The sequence below is a fragment of the Tetrao urogallus genome (assembly GCF_951394365.1).
Source record: "Tetrao urogallus genome assembly, chromosome: 4".
NCBI lineage: Eukaryota > Metazoa > Chordata > Aves > Galliformes > Phasianidae > Tetrao > Tetrao urogallus.
Genome location: NC_136817.1, coordinates 19,683,890 through 19,707,117, shown reverse-complemented (window position 1 = coordinate 19,707,117; position 23,228 = coordinate 19,683,890). Strand labels below are relative to the sequence as shown.

At 42.4% G+C, this 23,228-nt stretch overlaps 1 protein-coding gene across 1 annotated transcript in view; it reads left to right on the top strand.

Annotated features, from left to right (window-relative positions):
• The window catches only part of SNX25 (sorting nexin 25), a gene marked incomplete at both ends in the record, with an annotated part of 64,387 nt that overhangs the window by 32,262 nt on the left and 8,897 nt on the right, over window positions 1-23,228 (top strand). Inside the window, 6 exons of the mRNA XM_079534859.1 lie at window positions 11,016-11,206; window positions 14,634-14,765; window positions 15,382-15,657; window positions 19,443-19,598; window positions 21,203-21,334; window positions 22,733-22,873. Of these exons, the coding sequence (XP_079390985.1) occupies window positions 11,016-11,206; window positions 14,634-14,765; window positions 15,382-15,657; window positions 19,443-19,598; window positions 21,203-21,334; window positions 22,733-22,873 (1,028 nt within the window). The remainder of the gene's footprint in view (window positions 1-11,015; window positions 11,207-14,633; window positions 14,766-15,381; window positions 15,658-19,442; window positions 19,599-21,202; window positions 21,335-22,732; window positions 22,874-23,228) is intronic.

The window sequence follows — 23,228 nt, the reverse complement described above, 5'->3', positions numbered from 1 at the left end:
AGTTCCGTGACCAGCAGGGCGGAGGGATCTGCGGATCCGCGCCTCTGGGAAAGGGGAAGCAGGGGACCCCAAAATACTTGAAAACAACAGCACTAATCTGAGGTGGAACAAATGATTTTACTAAATATAGTATTAGTAAAATACAATGAGAGAGAGAGAGAGAATCTGTTTGAATTGTATAGACCTCACCACAATGCTGGGGTGAGAAGTGCAGTCCAGTTGAGTGACTGAAGTACAGACGGCAAAGTGCAGATGGCGAAGCGCAGGCAGCGAAGCGCAGATAGCGAAGCGCAGACAGCGAAGCGCAGGCGAAGAAGAAGGATCAGGTGACCTTGCATGGAGTTATATCCCCTTGCTGACCGCAAAGCCTCCTGGGGAAATGCAGTTCTTCTCCGTCGGACGAACATTCGGCAGATATCAAACCCCACCCCCAGTGCATTACATGATGTTATGGTGTGGAATACTGATGACCAAAAATCATAAAACCATGACATTCCACCCCTTATTCTACATCACTACATCATGCTTAACACATGGGATTACAGACTGCACTCCCCCAACATCAAATTCCCTTGTGGTACACACTGAACATCCCCGTTTTTCTGCATCACCCACCAGGTGGACCCAGGTCCCTGGGCAAAGACAGTTCCGCGAAGAGGTTTGCCCTTCCCAGAAGCAGGAAAAACCCAAACTGCTTTTCCTAACATGTTCTTTACATGTACTACAGGGACCTTATCTCCCTCTACAATATGTAGGGAGCTGGATTGGGTAGGACCATCTCGACTGATTGATCCTCTGGTGTTAACCAGCCAGGTGGCTTCTGCCAAATGCTTCTCCCAGTGTTTAAATGTTCCGCCACCCATTGCTTTCAACATGGTTTTTAACAACCCGTTGTAGCGTTCGATCTTACCAGAGGCTGGTGCATGATAGGGGATATGATAAATCCACTCGATGCCATGTTCTCTGGCCCAAGTATCCACAAGTGAATTTTTAAAATGAGTCCCATTATCTGACTCAATTCTTTCCGGGGTGCCATGTCGCCACAGGATTTGCCTCTCCAGACCTAATATGGTGTTTCGGGCGGTAGCATGGGGTACTGCATATGTTTCGAGCCACCCGGTTGTTGCCTCCACCATGGTGAGCACATAATGCTTACCATTGCGAGATCGTGGCAAAGTGATATAATCAACCTGCCATGCCTCCCCATATTTGTACTTTTGCCATCGCCCTTCCTCCCAGAGAGGTTTCATCCTCTTAGCTTGTTTAATTGTGGCGCATGTATCACAGTCATGAATGATTTGTACAATGGCATCCATAGTTAAGTCCACCCCTCGGTCTCTGGCCCATTTGTATGTTGCGTCTCTCCCTTGATGACCTGAGGTCTCATGGGCCCACCGAGCTAAAAATAACTCACCCTTGTTCTGCCAGTCCAGGTCTATTTGAGCCACCTCAATTCTGGCAGCTTGGTCTACCTGATGGTTATTTCGCTGATCTTCTGTAGCTCTACTCTTGGGCACATGAGCATCTACATGACGCACCTTTATAACCATATTTTTTGTTCGGGTAGCAATATCTTTCCATAGGTCAGCAGCCCAAATAGGCTTGCCCTTTCTTTGCCAATTATTTTGCTCCCACTGCTGTAACCACCCCCATAAGGCATTTGCTACCATCCATGAATCAGTGTAGAGATAGAGCATTGGCCACCTCTCCCGTTCAGCGACATCTAAGGCCAGTTGGACAGCCTTTACCTCTGCAAATTGGCTTGATTCTCCTTTCCCTTCGGTGGCCTCTGCAACTTGTCGTGTGGGGCTCCACACAGCAGATTTCCATCTGCGATGCTTTCCCACAATACGACACGATCCATCTGTGAACAGGGCATATTTCTTTTCATTCTCTGGTAATTCATTGTATGGTGGGGCTTCTTTAGCACGAGATACATCTTCTGCTGGTGGTGTTCCAAACTTTTTACCTTCAGGCCAGTCCATGATGACTTCTAGGATTCCTGGACGGCTGAGGTTCCCCATCCGTGCTCGTTGTGTAATCAGTGCAACCCACTTACTCCAAGTGGCATCAGTAGCATGATGGGTGGAAGGAACCTTTCCCTTGAACATCCAGTTCAGCACTGGCAGTCGAGGTGCCAGAAGGAGCTGTGTTTCAGTACCGACTACTTCGGAAGCAGCCCGAACCCCTTCATACGCAGCTAAGATCTCCTTTTCAGTTGGAGTGTAGCCCTCCTCCGACCCCCTGTAGGCTCGACTCCAGAATCCCAAGGGTCGGCCTCGGGTCTCTCCTAAGGCTCTTTGCCACAAACTCCAAGTGGGGCCTTTCTCTCCAGCAGCAGTGTAGAGGATGTTCTTCACATCCTGTTCCATCCGTACTGGCCCCAGGGCCACAGCACGGGCTATCTCTTGTTTAATCTGCTCAAAAGCCTGCTGCTGCTCAGGACCCCACACAAAATCATTCTTCTTCCGTGTCACCTGATAAAGTGGGCTTACAATGAGGCTGTAGTTTGGAACATGCATTCTCCAAAAACCCACTACACCCAGAAACGATTGTGTCTCTTTCTTATTAGTGGGGGGAGACATGGCAGTGATTTTGTTGATCACATCTGTCGGGATGTGACGACGGCCATCTTGCCACTTTATGCCTAGGAACTGAATCTCCTGGGCAGGTCCTTTCACTTTGCTTCGCTTAATAGCAAAACCAGCACGGAGAAGGATCTGGATTATTTGCTCTCCTTTCTCAAAAACTTCCTTTGCTGTGTTGCCCCACACAATGATGTCATCAATGTACTGTAAGTGCTCAGGAGCACCTCCCTGTTCCAGTGCAGCTTGGATCAACCCATGGCAAATGGTTGGACTATGTTTCCACCCCTGGGGCAAACGGTTCCAGGTATACTGAATGCCCCTCCATGTGAAAGCAAACTGTGGCCTACATTCTTTGGCCAAAGGAATGGAGAAAAAGGCGTTAGCAATGTCAATGGTGGCATACCACTTAGCTGCTTTTGACTCCAGTTCGTATTGGAGTTCTAACATATCTGGCACAGCAGCACTCAATGAGGGTGTAACTTCATTCAGGCCACGGTAGTCCACCGTCAGCCTCCATTCTCCACTGGCTTTACGCACTGGCCATATGGGGCTGTTAAAAGGCGAGTGAGTTTTGCTGATCACTCCCTGATTCTCTAATTGATGAATTAACTTCTGAATGGGGAGCAAGGAATCCCTGTTGGTGCGATACTGCCGTCTGTGCACCGTTTTTGTAGCTATCGGTACCTGTTGCTCTTCCACTTGTAGCAACCCCACAACAGATGGATCTTCTGATAGGCCAGGCAAAACAGATAACTGCTTAACACCTGTGTCTACAGCAGCTATTCCAAAGGCCCATTGATACCCTTTGGGATCCTTAAAATATCCCCTTCTGAGGTAATCAATACCAAGTATACATGGAGCCTCTGGGCCAGTCACAATAGGGTGCTTTTGCCAGTCTCTACCAGTGAGGCTGATTTCGGCCTCCAACATAGTCAGTTCTTGGGAACCTCCTGTCACCCCATGAATATAAATTGATTCTGTCCCTTGGTGACTCGAGGGCATTAGAGTGCACTGTGCACCAGTATCCACCAGGGCCCTATATTTTAGTGATTCTGATGTGCCAGGCCATCTAATCCACACAGTCCAATAAACTCTATTATCCCTTTCCCCCCCCTGGCTGGGGGCAGGGCCCCTCTATTTGTTACCTCCGTTGTCTGCAGCAACTGGAGCAATCACCTTTCTGGAGAAGTTCACCTTGGTGGTTGATTTGTCTTGTAATTCTTTTACCCGTGCTTGAAGTGCTGGAGTAGGTTGCTTATGCCACTTCTTCATATCTTCTCCATGGTTGCGTAGGTAATGCCACAAGGCAAAACGTGACGTGGTCTTACTGTTGTCACTTGTTCGAGCAGGAGGACGTCTTCTTTTGATAGCTGAGACGTTGGATGACACTGACTGGGAGGAAATCAAGTTGATTAGCCCCTCAAGTAGGCTGTTTTGGGAATTCTGTTCCTCATTGGATGTATCTGTTACCACCATGTATTCATCGGCATCAGGCACGATTGATAGTTTACCTATTATATCTTCTTGTTTGTTCTCCATTCTGTCCAGCTTTTCAGCTACTTTTTCAATGGCTGAAACACAAGCTCGTAGAGGGCTTAAATGTAACTCAAAGTCTTGAAGTTTATTAAGCAACTCATTTATAAGGGGTCTTCTTTCCCCTCTGCCATACATAGCTGCAAATGTACTGGCGTACCTTTCTGGTGCAGTCTTTGTGAATGTACGCCACATGTTTGGTGTACACCTGGCTCTCTCGGGATCATGCTCTTGGTCTGGCTCATCAGGAATGAAATCGGGGCTATGTAGTGTTTCCACCACAGCACATTCTCTCAAATAACGGATGCCTTCTTCCATATCAGCCCATTTCTTCTTCTCAGGCATCAGATCGTCTTTGAAGGGGTATCTTTCTTTTACAGCTAACAACATCCGCTTCCAGAGGGTGAAGGCCTGGTTCTGGCATGTACTAATACCTCTGTCAATGGCTGAGTCCCTAGCAATGCCACCCAGTTGGCGAGCTTCTCTACTATCTAGCCACACACTGTTGGCCCCATTGTCCCAGCATCGAAGTAACCAAGTAGCAATAGGCTCATTTGGGTGGCGTGAGAAGTCTTTTCTCAGACTTCGAATTTCATTCATTTTCAGAGATCGATCAACAAAGGTAACAATATCTTGCTCACCTCTTGCTCTTCCAGGACTTCTTGCCCTTGTAGGTGTTGGTGACCGTGGTCTTACTGAGGGCCCCTCCCCTGGACTCAGAGGTGCTTCTCTTGGCCCTCGGAGCCACTCCTCTGGACCTCTTTCCTCCTCTTTTTTCTCTTCTAACTGAGTCGAGATTCGCTTTGTTTTCCGTCCTCTTACAGGGGCAACTGACATCGATTGTGGTGCCTCCTGTGGTTGATCAGGTTGGTCAGTTCCAATGCTCTCATCCTCCAGTTCAGCTTGGAGCTTGTTTCGTTCGATTATGACAGTATCTAGCTCAGATTGGAGGATGTGTTGTTGAGATTGAAGATTGTCGAGCTTGGATTGCAGGGAGTCTCTCTCAATTCGGAGGGCATCTCTCTCAGATCGGAGGTTTTTCCTCTGGAGCAGGAGACTCTCTCGCTCATTTTGAACTTTTTCCCTGAGACTCTCCCTTTCAATTTCAGAAGCTCTCTCTCTCTCCAGGATAGTATTGAATAAGGCCCGATAAGCATTAGCCAGGCCCCAAATCATATGTGCCTCCTCAGAACTGCCCAAGCCGCAACATTCCTGCCTTAAATAGCTGTTTAGACTCTCGGGGTCTTTCAGGTGTTCTGGAGTAAAGTTCCATGAGACTGAAGATTTCCATCTGTCTAAAGTCTTTCCCAGACCTCTCCACACTCCCTGCCACTCAGTATTCTCTGGTTTTGGGGAGGACATGCTCAAAATATAATAAATACTAATACTGAGCGAAATGATGAGCAATACATTCAGGGAGATTAGTAATGCGACTAGGTGTTCATTCAAAAACTGCATTACAGGCTGAAAGGTGAGACTGGAAACCTTAAAAAATCCCAGTCCTGTAAAATTGACAGCTGTCTCCGGAATTGTAAGCCACATTGTACGAACGTGCCAGGTCCATATTTCCACCCATGTTTTCAATTGATTGTATATGCCGATTGCTCCATAGAGTAAGGTGGCCAGCTTAATTAATGCCCAGTATGTTTTGAGCATTAGGAAAGAAGAGGCAGCAGCGTGCAGCCCTTTAAGAGTCAGTTTCACTACAGAAAGCATTTTTTTTTTTTTTTTTTTTTCTTTTTTTTTACAGAGGCAAGATAGTAAAGCTCAGAGTTTACAAATATCCTACGATACTGGCAGTCCGCCTGGAGTTCTCAAGGTCACGTTTTCAGAGAGTAGTGGTAAAACAGATAAGCTTTCCCAACGGAACTCTCCGAGAGCAGAGAGTCTAAACAGCTAGAAAGCAACTGTTGCCCGCATTCTCCACCAAAAATGTCAACGGTTTATGGGCTGGTCCGGCCCAGTTCCGTGACCAGCAGGGCGGAGGGATCTGCGGATCCGCGCCTCTGGGAAAGGGGAAGCAGGGGACCCCAAAATACTTGAAAACAACAGCACTAATCTGAGGTGGAACAAATGATTTTACTAAATATAGTATTAGTAAAATACAATGAGAGAGAGAGAGAGAATCTGTTTGAATTGTATAGACCTCACCACAATGCTGGGGTGAGAAGTGCAGTCCAGTTGAGTGACTGAAGTACAGACGGCAAAGTGCAGATGGCGAAGCGCAGGCAGCGAAGCGCAGATAGCGAAGCGCAGACAGCGAAGCGCAGGCGAAGAAGAAGGATCAGGTGACCTTGCATGGAGTTATATCCCCTTGCTGACCGCAAAGCCTCCTGGGGAAATGCAGTTCTTCTCCGTCGGACGAACATTCGGCAGATATCAAACCCCACCCCCAGTGCATTACATGATGTTATGGTGTGGAATACTGATGACCAAAAATCATAAAACCATGACACATGACCAGGAACCATGGCAATTTAGAACTGATTTTTGGATGCCGCGCTGTAACTGACCGCATCTTTGTTGAGGAAAATTGTTCCTTTTCAAGCAGGTGTTGTGAGACAGACTGAAAAAGCAGCCATTTATTTCTGAATGAAAAAATGTGATAGTAGGCTTCTACTGCTGAGCATTTCCACTGTGCATCTAGATACTTGGTTTTGAAGTGGAGCTGAAGGCTTATGCATACGCAGAAACAGAGCTGTCTGTGGGTAGGCTTTGTTATGTACTGTAGTTCTGAAAGGTGCTTGAACATTCAGCTTTAGAAAGGGGCTTTTCTTTTGGAAACTCAGACTCCAAACTGACTTGGAAGAGTGGGTTGTGATGCGTGAGTTTTGTCAAGAAGATAATTTCGGGTGGAGTAAGATGGATGCTTATCTGTTCCAGTGCATTACAGATGCCATCTAACTTAATTATGACAAAACTAGATTATGCCTTCCCACCACACCATCTCCCTCAAAGGGATGCACAACTATTTTTGCATAGCTTGTTGGTGGTGTTTAAAGAGCTGCATACAGCTGTACTTGCATGAATATATGGAAGGAATCCTCCACTGAGTTCTGGTGAGGCCGTGCCTGTGTGATTCTTGTGGATGGAAATGAAATGACTGATCGTGGCAGACTGATTCTTTTCATTTGTTATTTTCAAATGAGCTCCCCAGAGGAGCTGCTGCTTCCTTTCCTGAGATCCTTTGTGTGAGCTAGCGATGGCCAAAAGAGGGTGGGAGGAAGGCTGACTGGTCAGACAGAAGTGACCAAGAGGAACATAGAGGCTATATGTGGTCAGGGTTATGTAGCTGTAAAGAAAATACTTTCTCCCCCACTCAAGTTTACCATATAGTCACTGTGATGTTGAAGGGTGTGTTGTGCTATGTGTTTCTAAGAATCAGCACCTGAATTCTCTGTAATGTCCCTTCAAGTGACTGGACATGAGGAAGCATTTGAGGTGAGGGGGTCTAACACTGGAACAGGCTTCCTAGTGAGGTGGTTGATGCCCCACATCTGTCAGTGTTTGAGAGGCGTCTGGAGAATGCCCTCCTTTATATACAATTTTGATTAGCCCTGCAGTGGTCAGGTAGATGTACAATTCTATTATCTTTCTGTAAACTTGTGGTTCTTGTTAAATGTCAGAGTAGTGGCCTAAATGCTCAGTAGAACTTCAGCTTAGTGTAGCATTAAGTAGGCTGTGCATGTGCTAAGCTCAGCTTTTGCAAAAAGGTCCTACAGAAATGCATACGAAGTGAAGTGCAATTCCTCCAGGGACTGGAGACAGTCAGTGCTGCTGTGCTTGTTGCCAGGTGACTTGCAACTGTGTTTCTCCAAGCTCTAAAAGAACAAGACTTGTTTCCATTTCAGTTACATTTTTGCAGCGTAACTATTAAAATGAGAAGCCTATGGAGAAAGGGACAGTGAAGAAGTTCCTGATTAACTGCTGCTGGAAAAGTCATGTGCAGCTTGTGGAGGAAGCATGTGTCTTGTTTTGCTGATGAGAAGCAGGTTGTTTGTTTGTTTGTTTTCAAGGGGGGGGGGGAACATCCGAAAATTGTAAAGTTTTGCTAGTAAGTAATTGTCCAAATCTTGCATTTTCTTTCTTTGCATGGTGGTGGAACAGCATTAGTAGCATGTCTGCTTCTCTTCCCTTTATTGGTGCTTACTGTAGGATATGTGAATAAATGCAAGCTGCTGCTTCTGTAACGTTCTGGTTTTAACTGGCTTTTGCCAGGATGTCTGAATGTAGCGAACATACTGATTCTCAGAAATGGTGAAAAGGCTTGTATTTGTATTTCAGTGCTGTGGTAACAGGAGAGGATGGATTGAAAAGAGCACGTTGCTCGCTGCAGTGCTCTGCATGGGCCTCCTGTTTGTTGGCAGGGGGACCTGACGGCCAGGCTCTCCTGCTGACAGGAGTGGGTTGGCAGTGGGATCTTCAGCTCTCCACCCCAAGTGGCTTTGACATGGAGTGGCTCGTTATGGGTGTGAAGGTTTTTTCAAATTAATTCATCCCAGGAAGCGGGTGTGGTGTAGGGTTTGTTTTTCTTTCCTGGAGGCCTTCTACGATCACAGGATGTAAGACAACGTAATAAGCATGTTTTCCTCTAAAACCCTCTGAGAACGTGTTGTTCTTTGCTAAGGAAGTTTTAAGAAGGTCATTATATGGCACTGGTCATTGACTTTGAAAGTGTTGGTTTTTGAGCAGTGAGAGTCAGTCAGCTCAGAGGAGTAAGGGAGAAAGATGCAGTCAGAAGAGGAGGCTGAGGAGTTGTACCAGGGGAGGTTCACAGTAGATATTAGGAAACATTCCTTCTCCAAGAGTGGCAGTGCATTGGCACGCACCAAGGGAGGTGGTGGAGTCACTATCCATGGAGATGTCTAAAGAACTTGTAGATGTGGTATTGAGGAATGTAGATTAGTGGGCAATATTGGTGGAAGGTGGACAGTTGCACTAGATTATCTTAGAGGTCTTTTCCAACCTTAATGATTCTAAGATGCATGGCAGTTGCTAGCACAGGGGATGAGGATGTGTGGGTCTATCTGTGGGCACTATAGCTGAAAGGAGAGGTGAGGAGGATTTGGGCAGTGGTTCTGTCAGGCCTATGCTTGTCAGTATGCATGCATTTTGAGCCCAAAGTGTTTAAGCTTTTGAGAGAACTGTGAACTTCCAGAAACCATCTTGAAGTCGGGTGGAGCAGGGGAAATGGTGGGTTTATCTTTCAAATTCAATCTACTGTCAATGTATTTGTATTGTCAGTATATTTAATGTGAGGGAGAGCTATTTTGCGCTTCAGGTTTCTTCCTCCTTTTCCTTTTGTTGTTCTCTCCTTTTCCCTCAGTAATACTGGTACCTCCGGTCAGGGAATTGAAACACTAAATTAAATGCTCTGTTGACTTCCCTGTGGAGATAACATGCCAGGAAAACAGATGGCTTATTTCTTTCATGGTAAACTCATTTTATCTTTTGCTTCAGTGAATATTATCTATGTAGTTCACTATTATGTGGCAGCTCAGATGTAAATGATACTTAGCAAATAAGACACACTAACAGTCCTTGAATCAGGAAGCTTCCATACTAACATGTATAAATACGTGCAGCAAAAGAAGTAAGAATAAGAATATAGTAAAGTATTTTGGGAGTATATCAGTGTTCATGTTATATGTAGGGATTTAGGGATCTCTACACGCTTTGAGTAGCCCCTCAGTATATGAAGGGCAAAACTCATGAAGATATTTACATGTTGCTTTTAAGGGTAAATAAATGGGAAAAAAAAAATCTAAAAGGAAAGATAGTTCAGTGTATTAGAAATGTATTTCGGGTACCTATTTGAAGTCATTTCCAAAGAGGTTTCCTTTTTCTTTGTATGTGTTCACAGAGTCTAGCTGTATGGTTGTTTCTTTCTTGTAGCTGTTCTGCAAATGGAATGCTGTTTTTATCCACAACATTTTATTACATTTGATATTTCAAAAAAATAGCACAATACATCTCTGTAGTTTATCCCTGAGCAGTGAATTAATCCTGAGCTGAATAGAAGCCCAAGTACTTTGCTACAGAGCTCTAGTTGCAGCCTGAAAAAGCAGGAATGTTTTCTGGAGCAGGAGGATATTAAAACCAATGTAGAAATGTGAATCAGTTGCACCCTGCAGCTATACAAAACAGGCATGATTTCAGCTCAGGTTTTTTTATATGCTTTATCTGCTAAGTTTTGTTTTGCTTTGTTTCTTAGGTTTTCTTAATAACTAAATAGAATACACAAACATCATACCTTCTGTTACCAAGCCCTGTTCAGCTGACTGTCTTTCTCATTACTTCACTACTCAACAGAATTGTACAGTCTTGCTGGGGCATTATTAGGTTTTTTTTAGTCATCTCAATTTTTCATATGGTCTGGGGATGAGACCATATGTTGTGCTGTTTGCATCAAGCTCAAGAAATTTGGATTTACAAGTGATATGCATGGGAATATGGAATGCAGAGCTGGGAAGGATTGAGTCTGGTCCTCGTTGTATTCAGTCATGGTTATGTTCAGTGAGGTACATAAACTATCCACTCAGTGACTTATTGTACACCATGGCTGCAGGTAGCACCTAATGCTGTCTGAGAAATGTACAACCTGTAGTAAAAATTTAGAATCTGTGTCTTACAGCAAATGATGGTGAGAGGGTTGAATAAATCAGCATTCAATGGACATTTTTTTCCCCCCCGAACTGTTTAATATAAACACGAGGTATCACTGGAGAACATTTCAAAATAATCCAAATTTATATACAAACTTCACAGCAGCTGTACTCATGGGCACAGTTGATTCCCAAATGACAAATGCTGTGATCACACAGGGCACAGAGGCACTGCGGAGATAACGTTTTTGTGTTGTAAAAAATGATCTCTGATTTGCTTTCTTCTCAGATTCAAAAGGGAAAGAAACTGCAGCAATGAAAGCTGACCTGCTGAGAGCTCGCAACATGAAGAGGTATATTAATCAGTTGACAGTAGCAAAGAAGCAATGTGAGAAGAGAATAAGGATCCTGGGGGGGCCTGCTTATGATCAACAGGAAGACGGCTTTTCTGATGAAGGAGATGGCTCTCAGAGTCAGAAGGTATGAACTGAATAGTTCTTACATAGCCTGAAGGTCATTCTAAATGTGCTAGCCCTGGTTCATATTAACTCTGCTGTCATTAATCCTCCCCTCAGGAATGAAGTGTAAATTAATTGCTGTACATTTTTTGTTGGGAAATAACTGCTGTAGTATCTGGAAAGACTCATTGATCATCCAGGTTGGAACGTTGCTGACTGTGGAAAATCAGGATTAGCTGGCATACTGTGTGCAGGGAATTCGTGAGATCGTGGCAGCAACTTTATTTCAAAAGAGTTCAACATATGCGTAATGTTTCATTGCCTCTTGTTATATTTACTGTAGGAAATACCTGTGGGTTTTGTAAATACTGAGTTACTCAAAAGCAAACACTTACTTGTAGAAAGCAACTAGTAAAACTAAGAGCAGTCCCTGCAGGAGAAACTCTTAAGACTGTTGACTGCTTATTTTCTACGTCACTCTACTCTAGGAATGGAAAAAAAAACAATAAAACAACAGGCGTAATTGCTGTTGCATTAGTCAGCAGCTACAAAAATAAAATAATAGCTAATTAGTCTGGCTAAATTTTGTTTAGTTGCTTCCTTGTGTACTTTACTCTGCCCCTCTGGGCAAAGCGAGCAATTTCTGTATTCTGATTAGAAGATTTTTATCTTTTCATGTAGGTAGAACAAAGAAGTTAACCCTTCTTGCAGGATTTCCAAATTTTGTTGCATCCTTATAATAATTGTAGCTGAGTGTACTGTTTCTCTGTCATGCAACTCTTTCTTACCTGTTACGCATCGCTCATTGTGAATGTGGTTTAAAGAGGGCAGCTCTCCACCCTCCACTTGTCCTTCAAGAGCCATTTCAGATAGTTTATCAGAGATTGTGCTGAGGCAGCCCAGAGCTGTTTCCTGAAGTTGAATGGAGCAAGTGGTGCCAGTGGGAAAAAGGCAGAGAGAAGCATGTGACAGAACCTTGAAGGTCACTGATGCCTCTGAGCAGACTGTTCAGGGCCTGCTGAGAGGGTCTGTGCTTCCTGGATACATTTGTTAGAGAAACAGGGTCAGGTAGTGAAGGTGCACTGGGTAGGAGTGCTGGTGGTTGCATTGGCAGTACAAGTGATAGGATCTAGTGCTGTTCTGCTTCTGCACGTTTTGATATGTTTCTACAAAGAAACCAAAAACCTCCCCCTCATCCACGTCAGAGCAGTAAACAGGAAAACTGCTTTTTTGTTCTGTTGTTCCCAGTGCAGTGCGACCAGAAAAGAGGCTCAGGGAGGCTGAACACAAGGCAGCGGCCATGCTGCTCTTCACTGAGCACAGTGAAATGCCCGGGACTTGGCTTTGTGTGGGGGATTGCCTTCACTGTCATTCCTTCTCATCCACTGCCTGTATTGCAGTAGCTGCAGTCTGAGCTCTTAAAGGCCCCCAGCCCCTTCTGTACAGGCAATTTTGGTTTTTCACAGCAACAGGACAAAATGTTCCTTTAAAATTTAGCATCAACTGATGTTGAAGTTACTGCTGCTGTCCCTTAACTTCTTGTTGAAGCCTGTTGTGAAAGCTTTTCTGTTAAGCTAGTGCTTAACCTGCAGAATAGCTAGCTCCTGTAGAAAAAAAACCTGGGATTTTGCCTTTAATGTGTATGAAATAGGTTAGAAACAGATGTTTACTGATAGTGTTCTGAATTATTGTTTTATGCAAGTGTAGTACAGGAGTTTGAATACATCATTAACTCTGGGAAATGTTTGGTGCTAGCTGAATAAAGAATAAATCGACCAGTGGCCTAAATGCATATTTTGGTTTCATTTCTGCTTCCTACTTTGCCTTTCTAGGGCAGTAATAGAGGTGCTGGTAAGGCTTTATGTTCTGATTATGGTCTTAAATGTGAGGATGGATTATCTGGAGTTGTCAGTTTTCCTGTTACAGATTTAAGAAACAAAAATGATGTGCTTGGAAATACTTTTTTTATAGCAGAAGATAATTACAAAAGTGTCACTTTTTTCTTTCATAAATATGTATGAGTCACAAGGTTGTACTGATTTTGCGCATTTCACTTAGCCCATTATTTCAAATGCGTAAATTATAATCAAATGTTTAAAAGTAATGAACAAAGGCACTCAGCTACCACCTGAATCTGAATTGTCAGTAGCTCTGATTCTGATTTACAGTGTGCCCTGGTTGTTAGATTTACTTTCAGAGAAAATAGAGTTTTAATTAGTGTAATATATAACACATCTCTTCTTATTTTCTCCTGGACCTTTTTCTTAGAAATTTTACTTGCGGCACTGCAGTAAGTTAATTGAGTTCTTCTTGCCTGTGTTCATTTAGCAAATAACTTGTTCATGGCTTTTGTACAGAGCACAAATAATCATGGCCGCGTCTGTGACATAGTCCATGGAGCTGCAGCATCTCCTTAGTGTAGCTATGGTCTGTGAATGGTAAGAGTTGCTGTGAGGTACCAAAGAGAATTCTATCCAGAAGCTATCTGAGAGGTTTTAAGTTGCAGGGAGTCTGTGCTCGTAATGATACTGGAAGAGCTTGCTTCCATGGTCCTTGGATAGATTCTGATTTAATTGGTGATTGGTAAGATTTTCACTGTGATTTCTGAGCTTCAGAATGTAAAATCATGTAATGTCAGGGTAAGTGGTGGTATGGCATGTGGGGATATAAAGGAGAGCTGAAATTACTGTTTTGCTGAAGATGGTGGTGTCTTCCGGCAGGAGTGGGCTTCCACATCAAGTAGCAAACTAAGAAAAGCCAAGTGAGCTCAAAATGAAGTGCTGAATATCAGAATTAATTTGAGATGCAGTGTCTGTGAATAAATGAATTATTACAGTGCACCATGAACAATGACATGAGGAAATTTGGGGATTATTCAAGGCATTCTGAAAAAAACAGACTTACCTAAGAATGCCATTTTGAAACTTTCAAGGCTGAATTTTTTCCCACAAGCTACCTCCTGTTGGATTGAGATGGATGTTGCTTATGTGGAGAAAAATTGGCGAGGTGATTCTAAGAATGCTTATTGATCTTCCTTAAAATTAAAGGGTATTTACTAACATTTGCCTTTCTCCAAATTCACAGAGTTGTCATTGTAATTCATGAGTAGCAAAGAAAGAATGTAAACTTTTTTCAAAGCAGAAGATGAGCAAACTACAACCAGTTGTCTTTGTTTTTGTTGTTTCCCATGTGTGTACAGCTGTCTCTTTTGGATAACAAGAGGACATAAGAGCTGAAGACATTATATTTAAATTCTGTTCACAAAATGTGGCTGAACTACTTGAAAACCTCTGGGCAGCAAGTGAAAGAATTCAGGTTGTTAGGAACTTCACCTTGGAAGCATAGTTTGATTACCTTAGTTACCCTACTCTAGATCAATGATGAAGATTTACTGTTTGGTGCCAGGTAGGTATTTTGAGAGGTTTTACACTTGTTTTTCTTTTCTTCAGATTCTTCAGTTTGAAGAAATTTTGGCCAACCCTTCATACCGAGAGCATTTTCGAATATATATGGACAGAATGGATAAGGTGGCTTTGATTGATCTGTGGGAGTCTGTGGAGAACCTGAGGAGTGCTAATAAGGTGGGAAAAACTGCAAGTCCATGTGGCTTGTATATGAACCAGGATATCTGCTCACTTTTAAAATACCAATGCTATAGGATGGGTGCTGAGCAATTTTGGACTTTTTTTTTTTACCTTCTTAATGTCTGGGGATAGTGTGGCAACTAAAAATTGTGGACTTCTTTGATAGTGACAGTAGTTTTCTGGTTTTTTTTTATGTGGCATCGTGACCTATAAAAAATGATACCTCATAGGCAGAAGTACTAATTTCCCTCTCCACCAGAGAGAAAGTGTGCAATAGGAGATTGGTTTTGCATTTTGAAAATACCCAGTTTCCTGTCCTGGTGCACATGTCTCCGGTGTGCTTTTAAAAGCAATGGGTGAGGAGCTTTGATAATCTTAGAACACAGCTGTTTCTTCACTTAACAAATATCAGTGCTTACCTTGTGAAATGGACTGTTTTGCACAGGTGCGCAGGCAGAGTGCCTGATCTCAGTAAGAGGTTTGCAAATATGCTCATTCATCTGGGCATAAAATCAGCTTGATCACCCTCCAAGTCATGCACCTGGATCCAGAGCCATCCTGGTATTGTGAATGTTATTTATTATTCTCTTCATCTCCCATCCTTGCTTTGCAGGCTGAAATACCTCAGCTGGTGAGTGACATTTACCAGAATTTTTTTGTGGAAAGCAGAGAAATACCTGTGGAAAAATCACTTTATAAAGAAGTAGAGCAAAGTCTTGTGGGTAATAAAGGCATTGAAGTATTCTACAGAATTCAGGCAGATGTTTATGAAACTCTGAAGGACAGATATTACCCCTCATTTATCGTCAGTGATTTATATGAGAGATCAGTCAAGAAGGAAGAAGAAAGAAGTTCTGTCCAAGTAACTCCTGAGGACAAAGACGAAGCTGTGAGTCACCTTGACAATTTCTTTCACCATTGCTTAGTTACAGTGAGCTGGAGATGATCCTGTTTAAAGTGTGTGGAAGCATCTTCTGTCCTGGAGCTTTGGATTTCTTTTTTTTTTTTTCTAATGTTTATAAATATTATAACTTCTGTAGTTTCAGTGGATAAACTCAGTGTTTGCAATCTCTTTGAAACAAAATGGTACAAAATGGCTGACAACTTTAAATTAGTTAAAAGTACCTATTTTGGATTTCTAAGCCTTTTGTATTCCTTATCTTTCATTTTGCTTTTTAGTATCTCAGAATGCAAGATACCTCATACAAACTCAGCTGTTTCATTTGTCAGTTAAGGAAGTGTCAGTGATTTTGTACATTTCTCTTGACACTCTCCATTCCTTCCCTCCCTGCACGTACTAGGTACTAAGCGGGTCTTAAAGTTGCAAGAAAGGAAGAGAAAGGTAAAAAGGAAAAAATAGAATCTTAGTGTTTTTTATTAATTTATGGAACAAAACAATAGACTGTGTTGGAAGAATAAACTGATTACAATAGCAGTGCAACTCGAGATACTGAAACAGAACATTTCAAATGCCAAGCAGTAACCCAACAGCTGCTGCCTTGGGGCAGGGATTTCCAGTGGGTTCTCTAAATCAGTCATGCTGGGGCAACTGGTTATTTTGATCTAAGAACACTTTGACAAGGGCATCTCTCAGGCTTGTGAGCGTCTTTCACTCAGGCTGCCACTTCAGGGCAGCAGTAATATCTTGGTTTTGCTCAGAACAGAGTGGCATGTACTGGTTTGTCAAAAACAGAATCCAAGTGAGAAAAATGAGAGCAGAATCCAGAGGTGCTGATGCCAACCTGAGCATTTAGAAGCAGTTATTCCAAAGCCTAAGGCTTTCCTGCTTGCTGTTTAAATATTACTTTAACTAATTCAGATGAGCTGCTGTAAAGAAATTACTTCCCATACAAATCTTGAGAGCTTGCTCAGTTTTTTATTGGTCGTTTCTCTCAGAGTCCCTTTTCTTGACCAAGTATTCAAGACCTGCTTTCTTTTTTTCATGGCTGACCCAGCTGTGTGTTGAGAGTGGTAGGTATGTCAGGAATGTCCTGCCCTTTTCTTGGCACTGGTTGGACTTGGGGGAAATGCTGTTACTCTTTTTGCACTGTGCTTTCTGTTCTGAGCTCTGCCCTTTTTATTCTTTTCATGTATTTTATTCAGAGTCTCACCATTCCCACCAGTGGTGATAATCATTTCTCAAGGAAAACTGACACCATGCTTTAGGACTGAGCTAACTGTCAGATAATGTTCACTGCTGAAACAATCAGATCTTGGACATAGGCATCATCGGTTTTTCCTCTCTGTGCGTGCTTAAATGCATGCCTTGTTTGAAAGCTGTGTTTGCTGTGAAATCTTAAAGACTAAAATATGGCCAAATTTTTCTATAGGGTTGAAGTTTTTCTGCATCTTTTTAAATTACAAGCTAAGTGCGAAGTTGCATGTGCTGTTAGAGCATCATCTAATAGTGTGATCCTAATGGCTCTGCACCAGGCTTCAGAGTATTTGGGGTGGGAATAAATTATAGCAAGTTATTCCTCTAGAAGTTTTCAATAGCCTTCCAACTGTGGGTGGAAATACCAGCTACTAGCTAGCAAACAGCTTTTTCCCCCACATATAAGAAGCTGCAGTTGAGACTTCGGTATGCCTGGAGGTTTCCACGTAGACAGTGAATACTGGTTGTTTTGGGGCTGGTTTGGATTTTGGTAGTCTATATTCACACTTTCTGGGGCACTGTGGGAGTTGTGTGTGTGTGTTCAGTTTCCATTCACTTTTCTGTTGAGATAAAAGCCATGTAGTGCCCTTCTGGGGGGAGGGCACAAATGTGAGCCTTGATGGAATGTGAGAAGACCAAACCAGGTGAGGGCACGCTCTGCTGGTCCTGCTGCTAGTGGAACAAGCTCTTCCTTCTCATCTGTCATCACTGTTTGTATCATGGACAAAGCTCCATTTAAGGGTCACAAGTAAAGACACAAAAGCAAACAGAACAAGCCTGGAGGCCGTGCTGGAGCTCTGTGGCAGATCACTGCAGAGTCCCAGGTCTGTGTTCTGGAGATCTAGTGGAAATAGAAGTTGTGCAGTGGAGATAAGGTGAAAGCAGCACAATCCATTATGGTCTCAGCTTTGAGTATGTTGATTGATTATTTGATAAATCTGATAATTTTATTGGAGGTAACTTGCTATCTCGTAATTTGTCATTATATGACAAACTTGCATTCAGCACTGTTTTCTTGCTGAAAGGCTCAGAATCATTTAATGACGGATCTTACAGCCTTCCTCTGGGAGCAGAGCCTCACTGCTTTGTAATTAAATGCAGGCTTTTGGTGAGTGGAGCCAGGCTTGGTGGGAGCAGCTGCCAGCTCTTCCCTGCTGAAACTAATATTCCTGATTCTGTATGACGTCTGTGTTTCCCTGCAGGTTCAAATGTTTGGCTTATGATCTGTGGAGTTTGGAATAAAGTCCAGTGTTGCTAGTATTTATTATTTATATTATTGTAGTTAAGAAGCTGTAAGCTAATCTCTGCACGCATGCTTTGAAGCAGTCTCTGACTCACAAAGTTTACAGATCATGCAAAGCAGATGGAAGGACAGGGCATGCAGCTAGTATTTGCTCAGCCACATAGGAGACAAAGGCAGAGATGGAAAAGGGCATGGATTTCTTTGCCTAGAACTCCTGATTCCTACCTTATGTTACCATCCTTTAGAAGGACCAAACTGAGGAGGTTAATTATTGCTGCCACTGTGACCTTCTCAAACCTATTTCACTAAGATGTGAACTCAGAGATTTCCTTCTGTTAGCTTTATGTTAAAATGAGATGAAACTTATTTAGTGGAAATACCATTAAATAACACAGAAGTCTGTCCCTTGTTTGTGGATTAGATTCATCCCACTGATAAAACCAAGATCCATTCAGCCACAGGCAAACCTCAGAGATTTCTGAGGATGACATTGCTGATGGTGGGTGCATCACAGTGCTGTTTGCTGGATCTCAGCCTCTTCATTCCTATTTGAGGAGCTACCGTAAGAACAGGGAAGTTAAGGCAAATGTCAGAAGTTGTTAAAGAGGAAGTTGCTGAAAGGTGTGAAGTTCTGCATTTTTTTCCACGTGCTTGCTGTGCAGCAGATGGGAAAATCAGTTGGTTTGTTTCAATGACTATGAGAAAATGATTACTGAATTTAGGTAACGCATATGTGCTTCTGACACATTTTTTATTAGCATTTCTAAAAACAGCAATAAAATCTGTTTACAGAGAGATAGGTTGTAGTTAGCTGGTTCTACAGGCTGCTAAATCTGTTTTGTGAAGGTTTGTTGGAGGCAGGACTGTGTATAAGAGCTCTTTTTTTTTTTCCCCTTGTCTTAGTACCTTCCAGCTCAGTGCTGAGTATTTGCTGTCCTGTCTGGTTCTGAATATCGAGTTACTAAGCTGTTGTTGCTTTTAAAAGAAGCGTTGATTCTTCCTGTCACACCATAGACTTAGCTCAAATGTCATTTTTGTTTGGAAGAGTTTCATGCAGATGTAGTAGAAATGATGATTTGACATTCTTTTCTTATGTCTCATATTGGATCTGCTGGTTGAAGTATATATGAGAATTTGTTAGACTAATATGCCAATAGACCTACATGTTTATCTAGATGAAGAATAAATGTTTTTATACATGAAATGCATTTAGAGCAAACAAAATTTTTCCTTTTTTCACCTTAATGATGCAGTCATCCCCATCCTCTGTTTCTAGAGCCAAGGTTGTGGAGAAGCTACTGAAGAATGCAGCACAGGAATTAATGAACAGGCCAGTTATGCTGTAAATAAGCTTCGCCAACTAAACGACAAGCTTAAATATAAGAAACAGGCTCTAAATTCCATATGTAATTCACCAAAACCCAACAAAAAGGTGAGTATCTTGGTTGTCTTCAGTCCTTTTTTCGTATGATGTGTTTATGTAATATCCAGTCATATCAGGCCCTTTCTGGACAAATCTGATGCCTTTTTTGTTCACCCTGTTTTTAAAAGTGCAATCAGAGCTTGGTGATAACTGTTTTTTTTCCCATTTTTTAAAGCTACTGTCAATACAACTGCAGCTGTGATTTAAATTTTGACTTAAATAATGACCTTTCCTCCTATAGTCTTGTTGCTCTGTCCACAGCAAATCAGATTTCTTCCTTGCATCTCTGCCCACTTAGACCTGTATAATTAATTGTTTGTGACAGCTGGCTCAGTCCTCGCTGCATCTGCAGCGCTGCAGTGTAGGGCTGCGCTTATTAACTGCTGCTCCCTCTGCTGTCTTGCAAGTAGCACAGCAGTGTCATGGTGTCCCAATATGCAATGGGCTTGCTTAAATAAAGGAACAAAAGACCCATGAAAGTGACTTATTTCCTTTATAAGGAGTCAGGAGAAAGCTGCAGAGAGGATACTTTCATCATCCTAAGGGGACGGTTGAAATGGCCTGGGCCTACACCATGCTCAGGACTATGGGCTCTTCCTTCCTTCTTTTGTTACTTTGCACATGGGGTGAGCGCAGCAACACTAGTCTGAACAGAAGTTGACAGCCCACTCATTCTTATTGCTCCAGGGGCATATGCCTCTAAAGCAGGGTGTGAGCAGTAGCTTTGGAGGCTACAATGGCCAGCTTTGCTCCCTCTGTCCCTTCCACACTATCCACCTGCCATAGCCTGTCTCTGCAGCCTGTACCAGGGTCTCACCACTCCAAATAAATGTGGAAGCAGCTGTCTATTTTTTAATAATACAATATACCACCTCATCACATTTATGAGCCTTCGCTGTAAAACTTGTAGCACGGGAGCACATCCTGGCAGCAGATTGTACACAGATACCACATTTTATGTATACTTTTACCCTTTCTAGATACTGTCCCCTGGGATTTAGGTATAGATAGTTATTTTTGCTGATATTGTAAGATATGCTATTTCTCCTTTGTGAGATTGGCTGTGAGCTATGTGCTGATGAGAACATCTTTTTTTTTTTTTTTTTTTTTTTCTCCAATGTGTGGTTTCCACAAGAGTAAGTCCTCCACTTTTCCAAAACTGAAGTGAGTTGAGTGGTAGCTACTTGGGTAAATGTTACTATAGCATTGTTCCTGGAAATGTAATCTATTCCCAAGCTCTTCCATCTCATTGTGTGTATCTGAAATGGAAAAATGGTAGGGAGAATGCCTTCAGTAAGTGGTGTTGCAGTAATTGCAATTTCAATTTAGAATAAAACTTACAATATATGAACTGTGTAATAAATAATTCTATCTAATGTGCCTCTTTTATCCTGAGAGTGTGACAGTATCATGCCTTTTGTTTTTCATTTTAGTATTGGAGCTGATCTTTGAGGCTAACGTTATTGTACAAGTGTACTGTCATCATTTTCTTTTGCACATAAATTGGTCTTTTGCATATTTTTGCCTTTCTGAGTAGTGGCCTCAGAAATGTGACTAGATGTGCCACCCAAGCTTTTTCTTCCCAATGGTGATTGGTAAATCTTCCTCTGCAGATTGTTTCTAAGCTGAAGGATGAGATCACTCTGATGGAGAGAGAGCATAACGACCTTCAGTTGCACATTGCGAGAACAGACTGGTGGTGTGAGAATCTTGGCATGTGGAAAGCCTTCATCATCTCAGGCGAGGTATGGTTTTTATGGGTCTTCATCCTCTGCAGCAGCTCAAACTTGCAGAAAGAGAAGGGTAAAAAAATTGCATATGCTTTCCTTTTGCCTTTGTGTACTTTGCCTTTGTTACTTTGCCTTTGTGTTTGAGCTGTGAACTGTGTGTGTTCTTTGTATTTGCTTGGCGAGAAAAAACAGTCTCTTCTGAACTCCTTTCTTTCCCAAGTGTTTACTGTATTTTATATAGAAACATTTCCAGTGCCCAGATTCTGTTGTAATGGAGTTATTAAAACACCTGTGTATATATGAGCAGGTTTTGGCATTGGGTAAACTAGTTTGTTATCTTAAGAGCACAGTTTTTCATTAGAGCTGCCTCATGCTATAAATACCGTGCTTCTGCACTTGAGCATGATTGTCTCTCCAGTATGCTTCAAAGATATGCACACTTTTTGCACTTTGTATTACAATATGTAATGGTATTGCAGTTTCAAGGGACTAGGATAGGACACCCAGAAAGAAAGTGCTTTATATCTGAGAGTAAGTTGCTCAGATCAGCATTTCCATTTTTCAGAAATAGCTGTTGTGAGATATTTGCAGGAGACTTGCAAACACAAACCCAAAGGGTGGGGACCTTCCTGGTAGACACTGTTCCCTCTGAGCCACGTGCTGGAAGCTGCTATTCAAGCAGTTCTTTTTGCAGTGTTCTGGCTGAGAAAGCAGGAAGGTAATTCCCGAAATAACTGTGCTTGGAACCAGGCATGTTTTTGGAAGTTGAAGCTGGTGCTGTGTGTTCTGTCAGGATGCTGCTGCACTTTTTCTCTAGACAGATGTGAAACCCAGAAGTCAGATAGGGTTTCCCAGTTTCCACGGTCAGATACAGGAAGAGCGCATTGCAGAGAATGTTCTCCTGGTGCAGCTGAGCAGCTGTACAAGACGCAGATATATTTTAACTGTGTACCTTCTGCACTGGCATTGCAGCAGCTCTTCAAATCTCCTCTCATAAGCATTAAGCATTGTCAGACTTCCATGGGCTTCTTAGAAAATGTGTCATAATTATATGAATTTTGAAGTCTATTCTTCTATCTGGATTAATTAAGCTGTCTTAAAAATAAATAAAAGTCTGGAAAGCTTAAATATATTGTTACTTCCCCAAACAGGTGGGGTGAGAATGGTGTTCTGTAGTCACCTTTCTGCTACTTGCCTATATATTAAGACAAGCACGTGACCTTTTGGTATAGTTTTCAGTTTGAGTTTTCTATAGATTTTCTGATGTATTGCCTTCACAAAGAGGCTTAAATTTTGTGCAGTGATGGTGGGTGAATTTGCATGCCACTCTGGCAGCACAAATTGTTCCACTGTTTACTTTCACAGTTGTACCTTATCTGTATTTTTGTTTGCTTTTTTGTTTTTCCCCATAAGGTTTCAGAAGAGAATGGAGAACAAGTGCCCTGTTACTCTGTCCTAGTGAGTTTACAAGAAGTCGGTGGAGCTGAAACTAAGAACTGGACTGTTCCCAGGAAGCTCAGTGAGTTTCAGAACCTACACCGGAAGCTCAGTGAGGTATGAATCTCAAGGGAGAGAGAGGATGTAGATTGCTAAAAGTTGTCAGGGTCATATATGGAGAAGGGAAAAAAGCCAACACTGAATAACACACAAAAATATGACCAGTTCTCCAGTCTTTCGGCTTTCACCCTTTCTAGGTTCATTATCCATATATACGTTGCCTCTGCCAAATGTACATGGAATTATTTGCTTTTTTTTCTTAATAATGAGTGTTTTACTGAAGTGACCCAACATCTAAATAATCCACTTGCACCTGTCAATATTTTGAAAAGTAAATTTTTTCTCTGGCTCCTGGAGAGGTATTGAAACTGACACCCTTCGAACAGAGGAGATTTCCCATTAATTTGCTCTA